Source organism: Hypanus sabinus, chromosome 6 (assembly GCF_030144855.1).
Source record: "Hypanus sabinus isolate sHypSab1 chromosome 6, sHypSab1.hap1, whole genome shotgun sequence".
NCBI lineage: Eukaryota > Metazoa > Chordata > Chondrichthyes > Myliobatiformes > Dasyatidae > Hypanus > Hypanus sabinus.
Genome location: NC_082711.1, coordinates 23890242 through 23905182, shown reverse-complemented (window position 1 = coordinate 23905182; position 14941 = coordinate 23890242). Strand labels below are relative to the sequence as shown.

At 40.4% G+C, this 14941-nt stretch overlaps 1 protein-coding gene across 1 annotated transcript in view; it reads left to right on the top strand.

The window, feature by feature from the left end:
- The window catches only part of paxip1 (PAX interacting (with transcription-activation domain) protein 1), a 133442-nt gene extending 123523 nt beyond the window's left edge, over positions 1-9919 (top strand). Inside the window, exons 17-21 of the mRNA XM_059971856.1 lie at positions 2930-3030; positions 4411-4545; positions 6108-6183; positions 6294-6358; positions 9395-9919. Coding sequence (XP_059827839.1) covers positions 2930-3030; positions 4411-4545; positions 6108-6183; positions 6294-6358; positions 9395-9406 — 389 coding nt within the window. The 3' untranslated portion in view covers positions 9407-9919. The remainder of the gene's footprint in view (positions 1-2929; positions 3031-4410; positions 4546-6107; positions 6184-6293; positions 6359-9394) is intronic.
- Positions 9920-14941: the final 5022 nt, after the last annotated feature.

The window sequence follows — 14941 nt, the reverse complement described above, 5'->3', positions numbered from 1 at the left end:
ATCACCACCTGGTACGGGAACTATACTACCCTCAATCGTAGGGAACTGCAGAGTGTGGTGCGGACAGCCCAGCACATCTATGGATGTGAACATTTCCTCCTTTTTAGGACATTTACAGCAGCAGACGCATGAAAAAGGGCCTGAGCGATCATCACGGACTCCAGCCACCCCAACCACAAACTGTTTCAGCTGCTACTGTCTGGCAAGCAGTAGAGCAGCATTAAGGTCAAGGCCAGCAAGCTCCGGGACAGCTTCTTCCACCAGGGTATCGGATTCATCAACACACGTTGACTGAACATATATGTATACGATCTTCATGTTTGGACAATTCCCTTTCTTATTGCTTGTACATAGTGACGGAGTCGCAACAGAAAGATTTTTTACTCCATGTGAGATGGATGTAAGAAATAAAAATTCTAATCCTAAAGGTTAACTTGCATGTTGTGTTGGTGGTAAGGAGGGCAAATAGAGCGAATGTGAAAAGCATGTTTCCTGTAGTGGGGGAGTGTAGATTAAATGGCCACGTGCACTTAGAACTGAGCTGAAGTGGAATTTCTTTAGTTAGAGTGTAGTGAATTTGGAACTCATTGCCACAGATGGCTGCTGTGTCCAAGTAATTAGGTATATTTAAAGCGGCAGTTGATAGGTTCTTGATCAGTCAGGTTGTCAAAGGTTACAGGTGAGAAGGCAGGAAAATGGGGTTGAGAGGATTAATAAATTAGCCATGCTGGAATAGTGAAGCAGACTCAATGGACTGAATGGCATAATTCTGCTCCTGTGTCTTTTGGTCTTGTAAGATTAACTGGATAGCACCTGTCTAGCTCTTCATATCCTTGGGTGAATGTAGTTGCAAGAGCATTCAGCATGTTCAGCACTATTGAGGAGAATGCACTACCCCAACGAGTCACCCGCACACAATGGCTGTCATGTTTGCCATCTACAAAATGCAATGTCGTCACTTACCCACTCTGACAATACCTTCCATATCTAGTACCTCTGCCATTCATCTTTGCTCTTTCATAGTCACTGCAGTGGGGAAGGAGTTCCGGTATGTAGATGGGTGGCAGCTTCGTCAGAAGGACTGAATGTGAAGCTGATAAGACTGTTCAAGGGCAAGTAGATAAATGTTGCCTGTCTGGGAAATTGAATAAAAATAGTAAGGTCGAGAAGAATGTTCTGCCTGTCTGGCTGTGGAAAATGTCACTTTGTTGAAAAATTATTTTGGAAGGGAAATTGCTTTTTTCCCAGTAATGCAGGACTCTAAATTGCTTTTTTAAAATCTGAGATGTAGGCTTATTTTATTAGTCTTGGACTATTTAGTATAATAATAGAAATTGATCAAAGTTTTGCTTGGTTCTATGGATGGTTGTGCAGGGATCTATTTGCTAAGCCCGAATGAGATTCTGCAAATAGTTGGTGACTATCTAAAACCACAGACACAAAACACATTAAAAAAAAAACTACACAGGTTATTTATCCCTCATTGGCTTTTATTTTAAAGCTTTGTTGCCTAACGCACATAGTTTCTTTTTAATTTAAATTTAAGCTTGTTCTCTTTTTTTAATTTTTTAGAGATGACCTGACAGAATTGTTCAGGTGTTTTAAAGTTACTTTATTCTGATTGAACCTTGGATTTGGAAAACATTGGTATGCTCAAAGCATTCTTTGATTAAAATATATTTCCACAATCTTTATGCTCGCCCCTAAACAAGTCAATTTCTGTGAATATCCTATTATTTTGTCAACCTATCAGCTTCTTTCCCCATTTGTGTCTGTATTCTTTCCTCCCACTTTATCTGTTTAGTGCCTGGTGGGTTCTGTGGTGTGTCAAGTCAAGTTACTTTTTATTGTCATTTCAACCATAACTGCTGGTACAGTACATAGTAAAAATGAGACAATGTTTTTCAGGACCATGGTGTTACATGATACAGTACAAAAACTAGACTGAACTATGTAAAAAAAACAACACAGAGGAAAAAAAAACTACACTAGACTACAGACCTACCCAGGACTGCATAAAGTGCACAAAACAGTGCAGGCAATACAATAAATAATAAACAAGACAATAGGGCAGTAAGGTGTCAGTCCAGGCTCTGGGTATTGAGGAGTCTGATAGCTTGGGGGAAGAAACTGTTACAAAGTCTGGTCGCGAGAGCCAGAATGCTTCAGTGCCTTTTCCCAGATAGCAGGAGGGAGAAAAGTTTGTATGAGGGGTGCGTGGGGTCCTTCATAATGCTGTTTGCTTTGCAGATGCAGCATGTAATGTAAATATCCGTAATGGCGGGAAGAGAGACCCCGACAATCTTCTCAGCTGACCTCACTATCCGCTGCAGGGTCTTGCGATCCGAGATGATGCAATTTCTGAACTAGGCAGTGATGCAGCTGCTCAGGATGCTTTCAATACAACCCCTGTAGAATGTAATGAGGATGGGGGGTGGGAGATGGACTTTCCTCAGCCTTCGCAGAAAGTAGAGACGCTGCTGGGCTTTCTTTGCTATGGAGCTGCTGTTGAGGGACCAGGTGAGATTCTCCGTCAGGTGAACACCAAGAGGTTTGGTGCTCTTAACGATCTCTACCGAAGAACCGTCGATGTTCAGCGGGGAGTGGTCACTCCGTGCTCTCCTGAAGTCAACAACCACCTCTTTTGTTTTGTTCACATTCGGAGACAGGTTGTTGGCTCTGCACCAGTCTGTTAGCTGCTGCACCTCCTCTTTATAAACTGACACGTTCTTGCTGGTGAGACCCACAGCAGGATGGCATTAGCCATCTTCCCTTCAAACTTGTCTGCCCAATGTTTTGTTTCCAAGTCTTGTGCATAAGAGGTGCTTAAGATTACAGAACTCATATTACTCGGTTCTACCATTTTTTTAAATGTGAGATTCATTCAGCTGTGGCCTTTCTAATGGCATTTTTATTGCGTTCTTTGCAGATGAGCAGAACTTTGTACTGAGAGACGCTGAAGCTGAAGTCCTCTTCTGTTTCAGCTTAGAGGAGTCACTTAAAAGGGCACAAGGTGCCCCCTTATTCAAGGTAAGATTCATTATGTTGCGTGTATATTGTTTGTCTCAATTATGTTACCTATATTTTGGATAACAATGAGGCACACGTTTTCCCTGTCTCATTTCAGTGTGAGAGAGTGTTACAGTTGTATCGAACTTATGGTTGATTTTCATGAGCATATGTAGTCGGGGTATATATACTCCAAAATTATCTGCTTCTAGCACCAGCACTGTAAATTACTTGAAGTTCACATAAGCTTAAATTAGCATATTATACATAATTTATGCAACCACAAGAGAGTAAGCACAATGACGTTAGTGCAGGCTGAGGGTGAGGAAAAAAAAGAAGCTGCTGTTGAACTTTGACGTTTGGGTCTTTAAGTTGTCGTCCCACTTGCCTGATGGTACCAATGAAAATAGGACATGGCTCAGATGGTGGAGATCATTAATGATAGATGCTGCTTTCTTGAGATATTGTCTCCTTATATATGTATTCAAATGCATGTTAAGATGCAGGCTTTGTCAGTAGAAACATGGGTCCAGGGCAACATCCAGGCACCGTCAATCTACATGCCATAAAACTCAAGGAATTGGGGCGATATTATTAGTTTTTATGTAATTGCTTTTCTGCTTTTGTAACTGCATGTTCAGTATGTGCTGTGTTTTCCACCTTGGCTGCAGAGGAACGTTTCATTTGGCTGTATCTGTATTTATGGTTGAATGACAATTGAACAATGCTGAACAGGGTTGCTTCAGAAGAAAAAAAACATTTGGAACTAATCTTTTAATGCACTGCAGGAATTGAGCAGAAGGGTGAAACTAATTGGGTGCAAAAAGTGTTACAGACACAGGACCTAAATGACTTCTGCCTCTGTTAGATTTTGCTTTTGCCTACTCTGTCAGTGGAAGAGCTGCAGTGTTTTCTTGGACCTAGTGATGCACTTTTTGTTTTATGTATGAAAGGAAGGATGTAAGAACTGACATTGAGTTCATGGCATTGTTTAGGGAAACTGAAGTACACAGTTCAATTCTTTCTGAGCCTTGCATATTACTCATTTAACAATACACGAAAAGCTGGAGAATCTCAGCAGGTCAAGCAGCATCTTAGGAGGGAAAGGGGTAATTGTCATTTCAGGTTGAGATTCTTCATGTGGATCAGTCCAGATGAAGGGTCTTGACCCAAAACAGTGACTGTCCCTCCATGAATGCTGCCTGACCTGCTGAGTTCCTTCTGCATTCTGTGTGCTAATCCAGATTCCAGCATCTGCAATATTTTGTGTCTCTATATTGTTCCTTTGACATTGTAGTCTGCGATCCCTTCCATCATCTGAAGCATTTTGCGTTTGATGACTTGGACCAGGCTGTACTATTGACATTTAATCCATAGTTCAGCTTTCTTTATGTCTCATAGGGAAAGTACTTCTACATCACGCCAGGAATTTGCCCCAGTCTAGCAACAATGAAAGCCATCATAGAATGTGCAGGTGGAAAGCTGTTAACCAAGCAACCATCTTATCGCAAGATCATGGAGCATAAACAGAATAAGGTTGGTTCTCATCTTGTCTTCCTTGAAATCATTTCCTGTTGAAGTAAGAGTCAAGGTACGAGCCTTGTATTTAAAAACATATACATATCCGTGTCCCATTTCAATTGGTAAGTCCAAGACATCGTTAAGGAACGACGTCTCAAAGGTGGTGTCCGTCATTTATGACCCCAATTACACAAGACCTGCCCTCTTGTCATTCCTACCATCAGGTAGGAGATACAGAAGCCTAGAAACGTATACTCAGCGATTCAGGAACAGCTTTTTTCCCTCGGCCATTGGATTTCTGAATGGACATTGAACCCTGGAACACTACCTCACTACTTTATTTTGCACTCCTTAAACCGTTTAAAAAATAATTATTACTGTAATTGTGTTTTTCTCTATTATTAAGTATAGCATTGTACTGCTGCTGCAAAGATAACGAATTTCACGACGGTGAAATTTCATTTTGGTGATATTAAACCTGATTCTGATTATCTTGACTGCTCATCTTTCATCAATGTCAAGAACACAGTTCTGACAGAAAATGAACAGAAAGCAGTCATCGGAAAATTGTTTTAATCTCCACGCTCCTCACTGTAAGAGGAGAGTAGGTGAAATAGTAATTGGATATTCTGTTCATGTTTGCTCCAGAGTTCAAACCTATCCTGGACTCTGGTGGTGATAAGTGATGTGACACAAGGTTCATTATTCAGTACTCATGACCAGTCAGTGCAGGTCTGTGGAGCAAAATTGGTGTAAATTGGAAATGAATGGGCAGTCTTGCATGGAGAAGGGTCAGTGTTTTTCTGAACCTGAATGTGCAACAGAAGCGTTTGACGTCTTTACATTGTTGCATCATACCCAGGAGCTGGTATTGGACACAGGTCGTTCTGCTGTAGTACTACTTTCTGTGACATGAATTGGTTATAATGCAGTTTTGATCAGGGAGTAGAGAACCACTTGTTGCTTTGGAAATTGACAAGCAGGATTAAAAAAAATCATTGAGCGATTCAGCTTCGAAATAGTTCCTTCGGCCCAACTCGTCCAAGGTGCCCTTCGAAACTAGTTCCATTTGGCCCATGTCCCACTAAACCTTTTCATCCTGCCTTGGGTGGGGAAAACAAGCATTCCCTGGGTGAAGGGAATTTGTTGAAATGTTTACCTGTAACCTCCCCACAGTGATCATGTGCCATTGTTTCTAATGACAGTTGTGCAAGTTTACTTTATTAAACAATGTAACATATCTTAAGAATGTTTAACTATTAAAAGCACCTTTAATTTTGAAAATCATGGGGTGGGCGGTTGTGGGAGAGTGGTTTTTATTTTCTCGGTCTGAAACTCTTAAGCCCACAACCACCCCCCAACCCCTCCATTCCCAATTGTTTTTCACTATAATGTGATTTTGTATATCAGAACCACCTGCGCTTGAAATGGAGGTGCACACTGTATGATATACAAATTACAGCCGCTTGAACAAGTAAAAAGAAAGTTTGCCTTAAATGACGTCTCAGCTGACAATTTGTTCAGTGATGTCTACAAGGGTCTTCAGTTCACCTGATCCTTTCATGTTTCTCTTTTAGAGTTTGTCTGAGATAATCCTGATCTCATGCGAAAATGATCTCCACTTGTGTCGAGAATATTTTGCCCGAAACCTAGGTAACTATACCTCTGCTTTATCTGACCATTTTTGCATTCTCATTTTAGACCTGTAGCCAGTGTGTTTCTCACTATAGACCTGTAACTGTTTTTTCCCTTGATGTTTCCAGATGTTCACAATGCAGAATTCATTTTAACGGGTGTCCTGACACAGACTTTGGACTACGAATCATATCCTTTGTATACAGAAATTGAAGATTCTCATAAAGTTCTTTATATTTTACACAAATTCACAAACTTTCATGGTGCTTTTTGGTACCAACTTAAAAATTACTGTAAATGTACAACACTGGAAAAAGGTATTTACCTTTATTGTTTTGAGAAAGTGTTCTGCAGGCTAATCCCACCTTCCTCCATTGGTTCTCTAGCTTTGTGGCTCTTGGCTGTTCAGGTAAACATCCAGATACTTCTGAATATGTTCAGGCTTCCACTACACCCTGTCAGGTAGTGTCTTCCAGGTCCACTCCACTTCTTTAATCTTTCTACCAATTACATTAAATCTTAGTTTCCTGGATTTTCAACTCGACTGTAAGAGATTCTTCCTCTACTTCACCCAGTATCCTCATAATTTTTATGCCCCAAGAAACACCCACTTTCCCAAAGAAAACAGCTCCATCCTATCCAGTCTTTATTAATGGTCAATCTTTTTCCCATTCTCAGCTATATTACATTAAATCTCTTCTGCCTTCTTCGTGATTGTGTATTTCTCAGAAGAGCTTCTATCATTGTAATTGCTGTTGTTCCCATTGGCTGGACCAACCCCGCCACAAGTTCTTCTAAGTCTTATTTGGTCAGATGAGCAAATGGGTTGAGGGTGTACGAGTCAAACTGATGTGCAAGCTGCTTTTCCCCTCACCCTTTCTTTTAACAATTCCAAAAGTACCCAGTAAGTAGATGTACTTTTTTTTTCTTATGATACTTCAGTTAAGTTGGTGGATGATGGGTAGGTTAGCTGTGGTAGAAACTTAGTCACTGAGAGACTGGAATCAGTGTTAACATGGGCAATATAAGATGACTTTGACCCATTATGTTCATACCAGTTGTTCAGACTAATCTTCCTCACATTTCTCCAGTAGGTCTGACATATCAACATTCAGTTTTTGTTCCAGTTTAACGCTGCTCTTTTAAAATATAAATTTTAGATGTGGTCGTGCCTGAATATTGATGGCTGAACACTTCCAAAGTGAATGACTTATGCTTTTTTGCACTTGACCGGAGTGGCCTATTAACAAGCATTTTACCTTTAGTCGGTGCACTGAGACAGGATTCATTTCATTGATCTCCCAGGTGCACGATCACCATTGCACAGAGAACATTCTTACTTGAAGATTCAATTTCCAAGCACTGAATCACTTATGAGAGATTTAAAAGGAATGGTTCTCTTTTCCTGTCATTTTAAAATCAATTCCCCACTATTGCAAATTTCATTGCTTAAGCACGGATACTTAAATCAATTTATTCACCTATTACTTCTAATATTTGGAGCAGTCAAAGTTATCCAGATGGTCACTATCCATCATTTTCATGTTTGAACCGAGTTACCAGGAATAGAAGTTGCAAATCCAATTCACCCTAGATCACCAGTAGTAATGTTACCAGGTTCTGTTCAGTACACTATCCAGTTAATCCTTACCATTGCTTTGGTACAGACCACTGTCCAGTAGGCAGAATGGTGAAGTGCTTTATGTCAGAGTCAATCGGTGTATTATTGTCACAAGTACTGAGGTGCAGTACAAACTGTACAGATCATTTTGTTATAACAGTGCCTTGAGGTATATTTAAAGGAGTGAAACAATTATAATTGAAGTAATGAGTGGATCTGCAGTGAGCTGCCACAGTCTGCACATACAGCAACCAGATGGTTGCACCTAGAGAGAGTGGCAATCTGTTTCCTACGGTTAGCATTCCCTGTAACCGTTTGGACCGATAAGTTGACGACCATCTTTGACTACTAGACATTATTTTGGCGTATCTTTATCATTAAAATTAAGGAACTGATGATGTTATTGCTAAATTAATGTTGAAGGTGTTGTACATTCCTTCTCCGTTGCACCACTCTCTGTTCTTGAGAGTTGGTGCAAAAATGCATCCTTCCCTATCTTTCAACCAAATAACTTGATGGACGAGAAAAGAGTCTACAGTGGTAACTAATTCGATTGATGCAAGTCTTTTGAAAACCATTTTAATAAGGAATATGTTAATTGTTGGAGTATGTGATAACTTGTTTATTTTTAAACAATAAATATGCTGAAAATAATTTTTCATTGCTGTTTTTCCACCAGGCAATCTGCCCAGCATTGCTCAAAATAATTAGACTAAGATGTCAACAAAGTCAATTGATCTAATAGATATTCTGCCATAACCTTCACCATGAACACCTGAACCTGATGGTGCTTAGGTTCTCAATTATTTTGGGCAATCAATGGGAAGTGATGGAAACAGACAATGTGTCCATGAGTAATGGTTGCTGTCACCTAATTCCTTGATTAATGCAAGGTCTTAACGCCTGTTCTTACTCAGCTCATGTTCCCTTATATTATTTGCTAGAACTGTCTGATGTAATTTATTGATGTTTTCAAATGCATTGTGTAATCAAGATTTCCAGTTACACAGTGTAGTTGGTGCTAACAGCCACCAATGACTTAATCAATAAGGAAGCTTGTAACCTTGTCTACTTACAAGCTTTGTTAATAAAAAATTAAGAGACTTCTGGCAAATCAATAATTAAAAATCATAATTGCATCTGAAGGTGACAAATGTTGTTGGTATAAATTTGCACACTGATTCCTTGGCGATTCCTTCGTCTCTTCCCGATTTCTAGGTAAGAGATATGTTGGGAAAACACTATCACAGACAAGGAATGTTTAAGCTGTCTGTGCATGATCAGATTCAACGCCATGGTAATGTTGCAGTTAATGCGATGTTATTGCAGCTCAGGGCATCGGAACTCAGTCCTGACATCATCTGTAAGGAGTTTGTATGTCCTCCCTGTGACCATGTGGGTTCTCTCTGAGTGCTCTTCCAAAGATATACCAGTTAATAAATTAATTGATCATTGAAAATTGTCCCGTGATTAGGCTAGTATTAAATATGTGGGTGGCTGGGCCAGAAAGACTTGTTCCACACTATATCTCTAAACAAATACATTTCTTGTGCTGCACTGTACTGAGCTGCGTGTGAGTAATATATTTTTCTTAACCGTCTCACATATAAATTCACCTGAAGAAATGGTGCGTGTGTGATGTCGCAGTCAGAGTACCAGTACGGTGTTGAAAGGAACTACTGAGGAGCTGAAACTTGTGGGTGTCCTTTCCTACAAACAGTGACACTGCTTTTCACCCTGAAAAGTCTTCAGTGAAAATGACGGATTCAGGCGGGAAAGGAATAAGAAAATTGCATCTTTTTACGATGTGTGTTACTTCAAGAACATATTTTGTTATGTTTTATCCCTGTGCTGGCATGTTTTTCTCACTGTAGATTATTTTAGCCAGTTCAGATAGCAATCAATTATTTTTAATAAGCTGTTTTTAACTATGATATTGACAGTGGGATGACCCCGTTTATGGAAATTTAGATCTAACTCTTGTTTATTATGAAGATATATAAAAAGGGCTGTTGGGCGATTAAATTATGGATCTTTTGAAATTCTGGATTTTATGCAGATTTTGTTGTTTTGTATTTCTAATTTGTGAAATTTACTACACAAAATTGCACGAGTTGAATAAAAATGGCTTTAAAAATAGTTTGAGTCACAAGATTCTTGATTTTTTTGAGAGAGAGAGATTTGATTTGAAAATGGGCACATTTGATGTTTGTTTTCCTTCCAGAGTAATCAAAGTGTACTGTCTGTTGAGAGGTTTAGACAGCTTAGACACTTTCGGTGAATATTTCAGCTGTTGCTAAGACAGAAATGTCAAGGACACTGCCTTTGTTCCTGTGGGATTGGGTATATCAAATGAATAAAATTGAGTTTGAATAGTTTACTCCAAAAGCCTCTATTGTTCCCAAAGGTTGTGTTGCCACCACTAAATCATTAACTAAATTTTATGTTCATTCAAGTTGGCAACACTAACACAGTTCACTAACGCAGCTCTATAAAACTCTAGTTAGGCATCACTTGGAGTACTGTGTCCAGTTCTGGTCGCCTCACTATAGGGAGGATGTGGAAGTATTGGAAAGGATACAGAGGAGATTTACCAGGATGCTGACTGACTTAGAAAGTATGCATTATGATCAGAGATTAAGGGAGCTAGGGCTTTACTCTTTGGAGAGAAGGAGGATGAGAGGAGACATGATAGAAGTGTACAAGATATTAAGAGGAATAGACAGAGTGGACAGCCAGCGCCTCTTCCCCAGGGCACCACTGCTCAGTACGAGAGGACATGGCTTTAAAGTAAGCGGAGGGAAGTTCAAGGGGGATATTAGAGGAAGGTTTTTCACTCAGTGGTTGGTGTGTGGAATGCACTGCCTGAGTCAGTGGTGGAGGCAGATACACTAGTGAAGTTTGAGAGACTACTAGACAGGTATATAGAGGAATTTAAGTTGGTGGGGGGTTATATGGGAGGCAGGGTTTGAGGGTCGGCACAACATTGTGGGCCAAAGGGCCTGTAGTGCGCTGTACTATGATTCATCACCTTGCTCTGGGGCTGAATGGCTTTCTAGAGTGGCATGATAGTGTAGAGGTTATACACCACTAGTGATCTGGGTTCAATTCCCACTGCTGGCTACGTTTCTCCCCTTAACTGTGTGGGGTTCCTCCAGATTCTCTGGTTTCCTCCACTTTTCAAAGATGTATGATTCGCATCAGTTGTGAACCTACTATGTTGGTGCTGGAAGCACGGTGACACTTGCAGGATGCCCAGCGCAATCTTCACAGATCTGATTTAACACAAAACAGCACATTTCACTGTGTGCATGTGACATATAAAACTAATCTTTTTTTCGAGCATTTCATTTCAGAGTATTGTCTATGTATAGAATCAGATATAGGCCAGATTGAGTTTTGGCATTAATAAATCATATCGGTTTGTAAAAGCAGTCTTGTAGTCATCATCACTGATACCCACTTGGCAATCAAAGATAATTTGACTACGCCCCAGCTTCTACAGTGAGATTTGAACTCATCTTCTTATGCTTGTCCAAGGCATGTGGATTGCAAGGTAACGACACCACCATTTCCTGTCATATACCCTGTAATGCGCTTCCCACAAACACCCACCCCCCACCCACACCACTTAATGCCAAGCACCCCACCCCCAAAAAAGCCTTGCTGCGCAAGTGGACATTTGAACTCACAACACTTGTTTGAAACATCCCTGCAACTAGGTCCACTGTTGGGCTGCCATTCAAGGCCCTAAGCAACCCTTCAAGGTGAGGCAACACTTCAGCAAGTCTGTTGGCATCATCTGTTGTATCCAGTACTCTTGGTGCAGCCTCCTCTACATCAGTCAGTCTCAATGCACATTGCGGAACTGTTTTGTTGAGAAGCTTCACCTTGTCCTCCACAAAAGGCAGGAATGAATTGAGTTTTCAATAGTGACATGTCTGTTCATAGTCTCTACTCTCATGATGAGGCCAAATTCAGGTTGGAGGAGCAACACCTCATTCCTCCAGTGTCTCCAAATTGATGGCATGAAAACTGATTTCTCTAACTTGAGTAATTTCTTCCTCCTCCCCCACCCCCAACCCTTTTCCATTCCCATCTGGTTGCCTTCTCACCTGTTCCTCACCTTCCACTGGCTCCCCTCCTTCTTTCTTAATTGGTTCACTGTCCTTTTAGATTTCTTCTTGAGCCCTTTACCTTTTCCATCTCTCACCTCCCTGCTTCTTACTTCATCCTCACCCACCTTCCCCCTCATCTGGTCTGACAGTTTGTAATGCTTCCCCTTCCCCATCCTTGTTCCAGCTACTCCCGCCATTTCCCTGTCCTAATTAATCATTGACTGTTTATCCCACCACCCTCCCATCCATAGGTGCTGTCTGACTTGCTTAGTTCCTTCACCATTTCTTGTGTAGAGTTCTGTATTTATGACCCTGTATTGATTGTGATAGCTCCAATTCCATTTCTGTACTGCAGAGGCTGGTGTGAAAAACTACATACAAAGATTGACAGATGACCAATATGCAAAAGAAGGCAAACTGCAAATACAAAATTAATATTACTGAGAACAGCCTGGTTCAGACAAATGTCTCATTCCTATATACATTATATGGTTATATATATTGTAAATATGTATATAGTTAAATGGCAATAAACTTAACTCGACGAGCATGAGCTGTAGGGTCCTTGAAAGTAAGCCCATAGATTGTGGAATCTGTAGAGTGTTGAGGTGAGTGGAATTGTCCATGTTCAGGACCCTGTTCGTTGAAGGGTTTCAGAACCTGGTGATATGGGACCCAAGTTTCCTGTACCTTCCTGATGGCCGCACTGAGAAGAGAAGCATAGCCTGAATGATGAAAAATGATTAGATCCCAGACTTCGTAGAGTAACCGTGTCACCTGTAACTTATTGCACTGTTAAAGGTGAGTGTTTTGCAGGCACTGGTATCTTTCATGGAAGCTTCCAGTGGATCTACTGAAGAAACTAGTGTCCATCATGGGCACTAGCCTCCCCACCGTCATGCACATCTTCAAAAGCTGATGCCTCACGAAAGCAGCATCTATCACTAGGCACCCTCATCACTTGGGACAAGCCCTCTTATCATTACCACCTTCAGGGAGGAGGTACATGAGCCTGAAGATGCTTACTTTCAAGGACTCTTAATCTCATCTGTATTTCGTCTTTCTTTCTTTTGTATTTGTAAATTGGCTGGTTGTCCGACCTGTAGATGTAGTCTTTCATTAATTCTAGTATGAATCTCAGTTATATATGATGACATATACTTCCTTCGGTAATAAATTTATTTTGAACTTTTAACATTTTAGGAACAAATTCCTCTGTCTGCTGTCAGATTTTTGAAAGGCCAATGAGTACTACTTCACTATTTTGCTCTTTTAGCACTACAGTTTCAGATATACTGTATTTCCTATTGTAACTTGTAGTAGTCATCTTTATGCATTACTACTGCAAAACAACATATTTCACCAAGTGTGTCAGTGATAATAAATCTGATTCTAATCCTCTGTCTTGGTCAGTGTTTTCCCCACATTCAGCACTGCCGAAAGGAAAGTTATTTTGACATCAGCAAACTTGGAGTGTACTCTGTACAGAGTGGTTACTAGATTCCTTGCATTAACAGTACTTCAAAAAAAAACCCTTTTTTTTTAAAAGCTCTATCCACAATGATTCAATACCTTCTGACCTGATGTCACATCTTTCTAATGACTTAATTTCATTTTTATCAACAGAGCAATGCCACCCACTCTGCCTTCCTGTCTATCCTTTCAATACAATGTGACATCGGGTCAGAAGGTATTGAATCATTTTGGATAGAGTGGTGCATTGCTCAGGAATATGAAACACTCCATATGCTTCTTCCCTTGTATCACAGATAATTCCTGTAGCAAAGCTTCCATTCATTCTCACAAAGTGGTTACACCTGAACCTGGGGGGGGGGGGGGGTGGTGATGGTCCAATATCCTTGTTGGCATGTTGGCTTGAGTTGCTTGGGTGGGTTTAAACTAATTGCACAGGGAGAGGAGAACTGGTATGGAAGACAAGATAGTTGGTTTAAAAACAGGCAATGTGTAGTGAGACTCTGAGTAGGGAGAGACTGATGATGCAGCAAAATTGAAGTCAACAGGATGAGTTAAAATGTAAAAGGCAGGCAAAGTTGACAAAGGTGAATACAGGACTGAAGGTGTTATATTTGAATGTGCACAGTACATAGAACTAGGTCGATGAACTTGTAGCACAGTTACAGATTGGGGAGTATGATGTAGGCATCACAGAATCATGGTTGAAATGAGATTATAGCTGGGAGCTTAATGTCCAAGGACACACATTGTATCGAAAGGATAGACAGGAAGGCAGAGTGGGTGGCGTTGCTCTGTTGATAAAAATGAAATTAAGTCATTAGAAAGATGTGACATCAGATCAGAAGGTATTGAATAATTGTGGGTAGAGCTAAGGAACTGCAACATGCTGATCAGATATATACAGAGTATATCAGAGTTACATAACTAGAAAGGATGTGGTTTACAAGTTACAATGGGAGATAGGAAAATGCATGCCATAAGGGCAATGTTAGAATAGGCACGGGGAGTTTCAATATGCAGGTAGATTGGGAAGATCAAGCTTGTGCAGAATTCCAAGAGGGGGGAATTTCCGGAATGCCTCCAAGGTAGCTTTGTAGAGCAGCTCATGGTTGAGCCCACTAGGGGATCAGCTGTTCTGGATTGGATGTTGGGCAATGAACCAGAATTGATTAGAGAGCTTAAGGGAAAAGAATCCTTGGGGAAAAGTGATCATAATATGAGCAAATTCACCATGAAATTTGAGAAGGAGAAGCTGAAGTCAGATATATCAATATTACAGTGGAATAAAGGGAATTGCAGAGCCATGAGAGAGGAGCTGGGCAGAATTGATAGGAAAAGAACACTGAAAGGGATGACAGCGGAGCAGCAATAGCTGGAATATCTATCCATATATATCCCCAAAACAAGAATTATTTTAATGGCAAGATGACACAACCGTGGCTAACAAGGAAAGTCAAAGCTTAATATAAAAGCCAAAGAGAGGGCATATAATAGAGCACAAATTAGTGGGAAGTTAGAGGATTCGGAACCTTTGAAATACCAACAGAAGGCAACTAAAAAT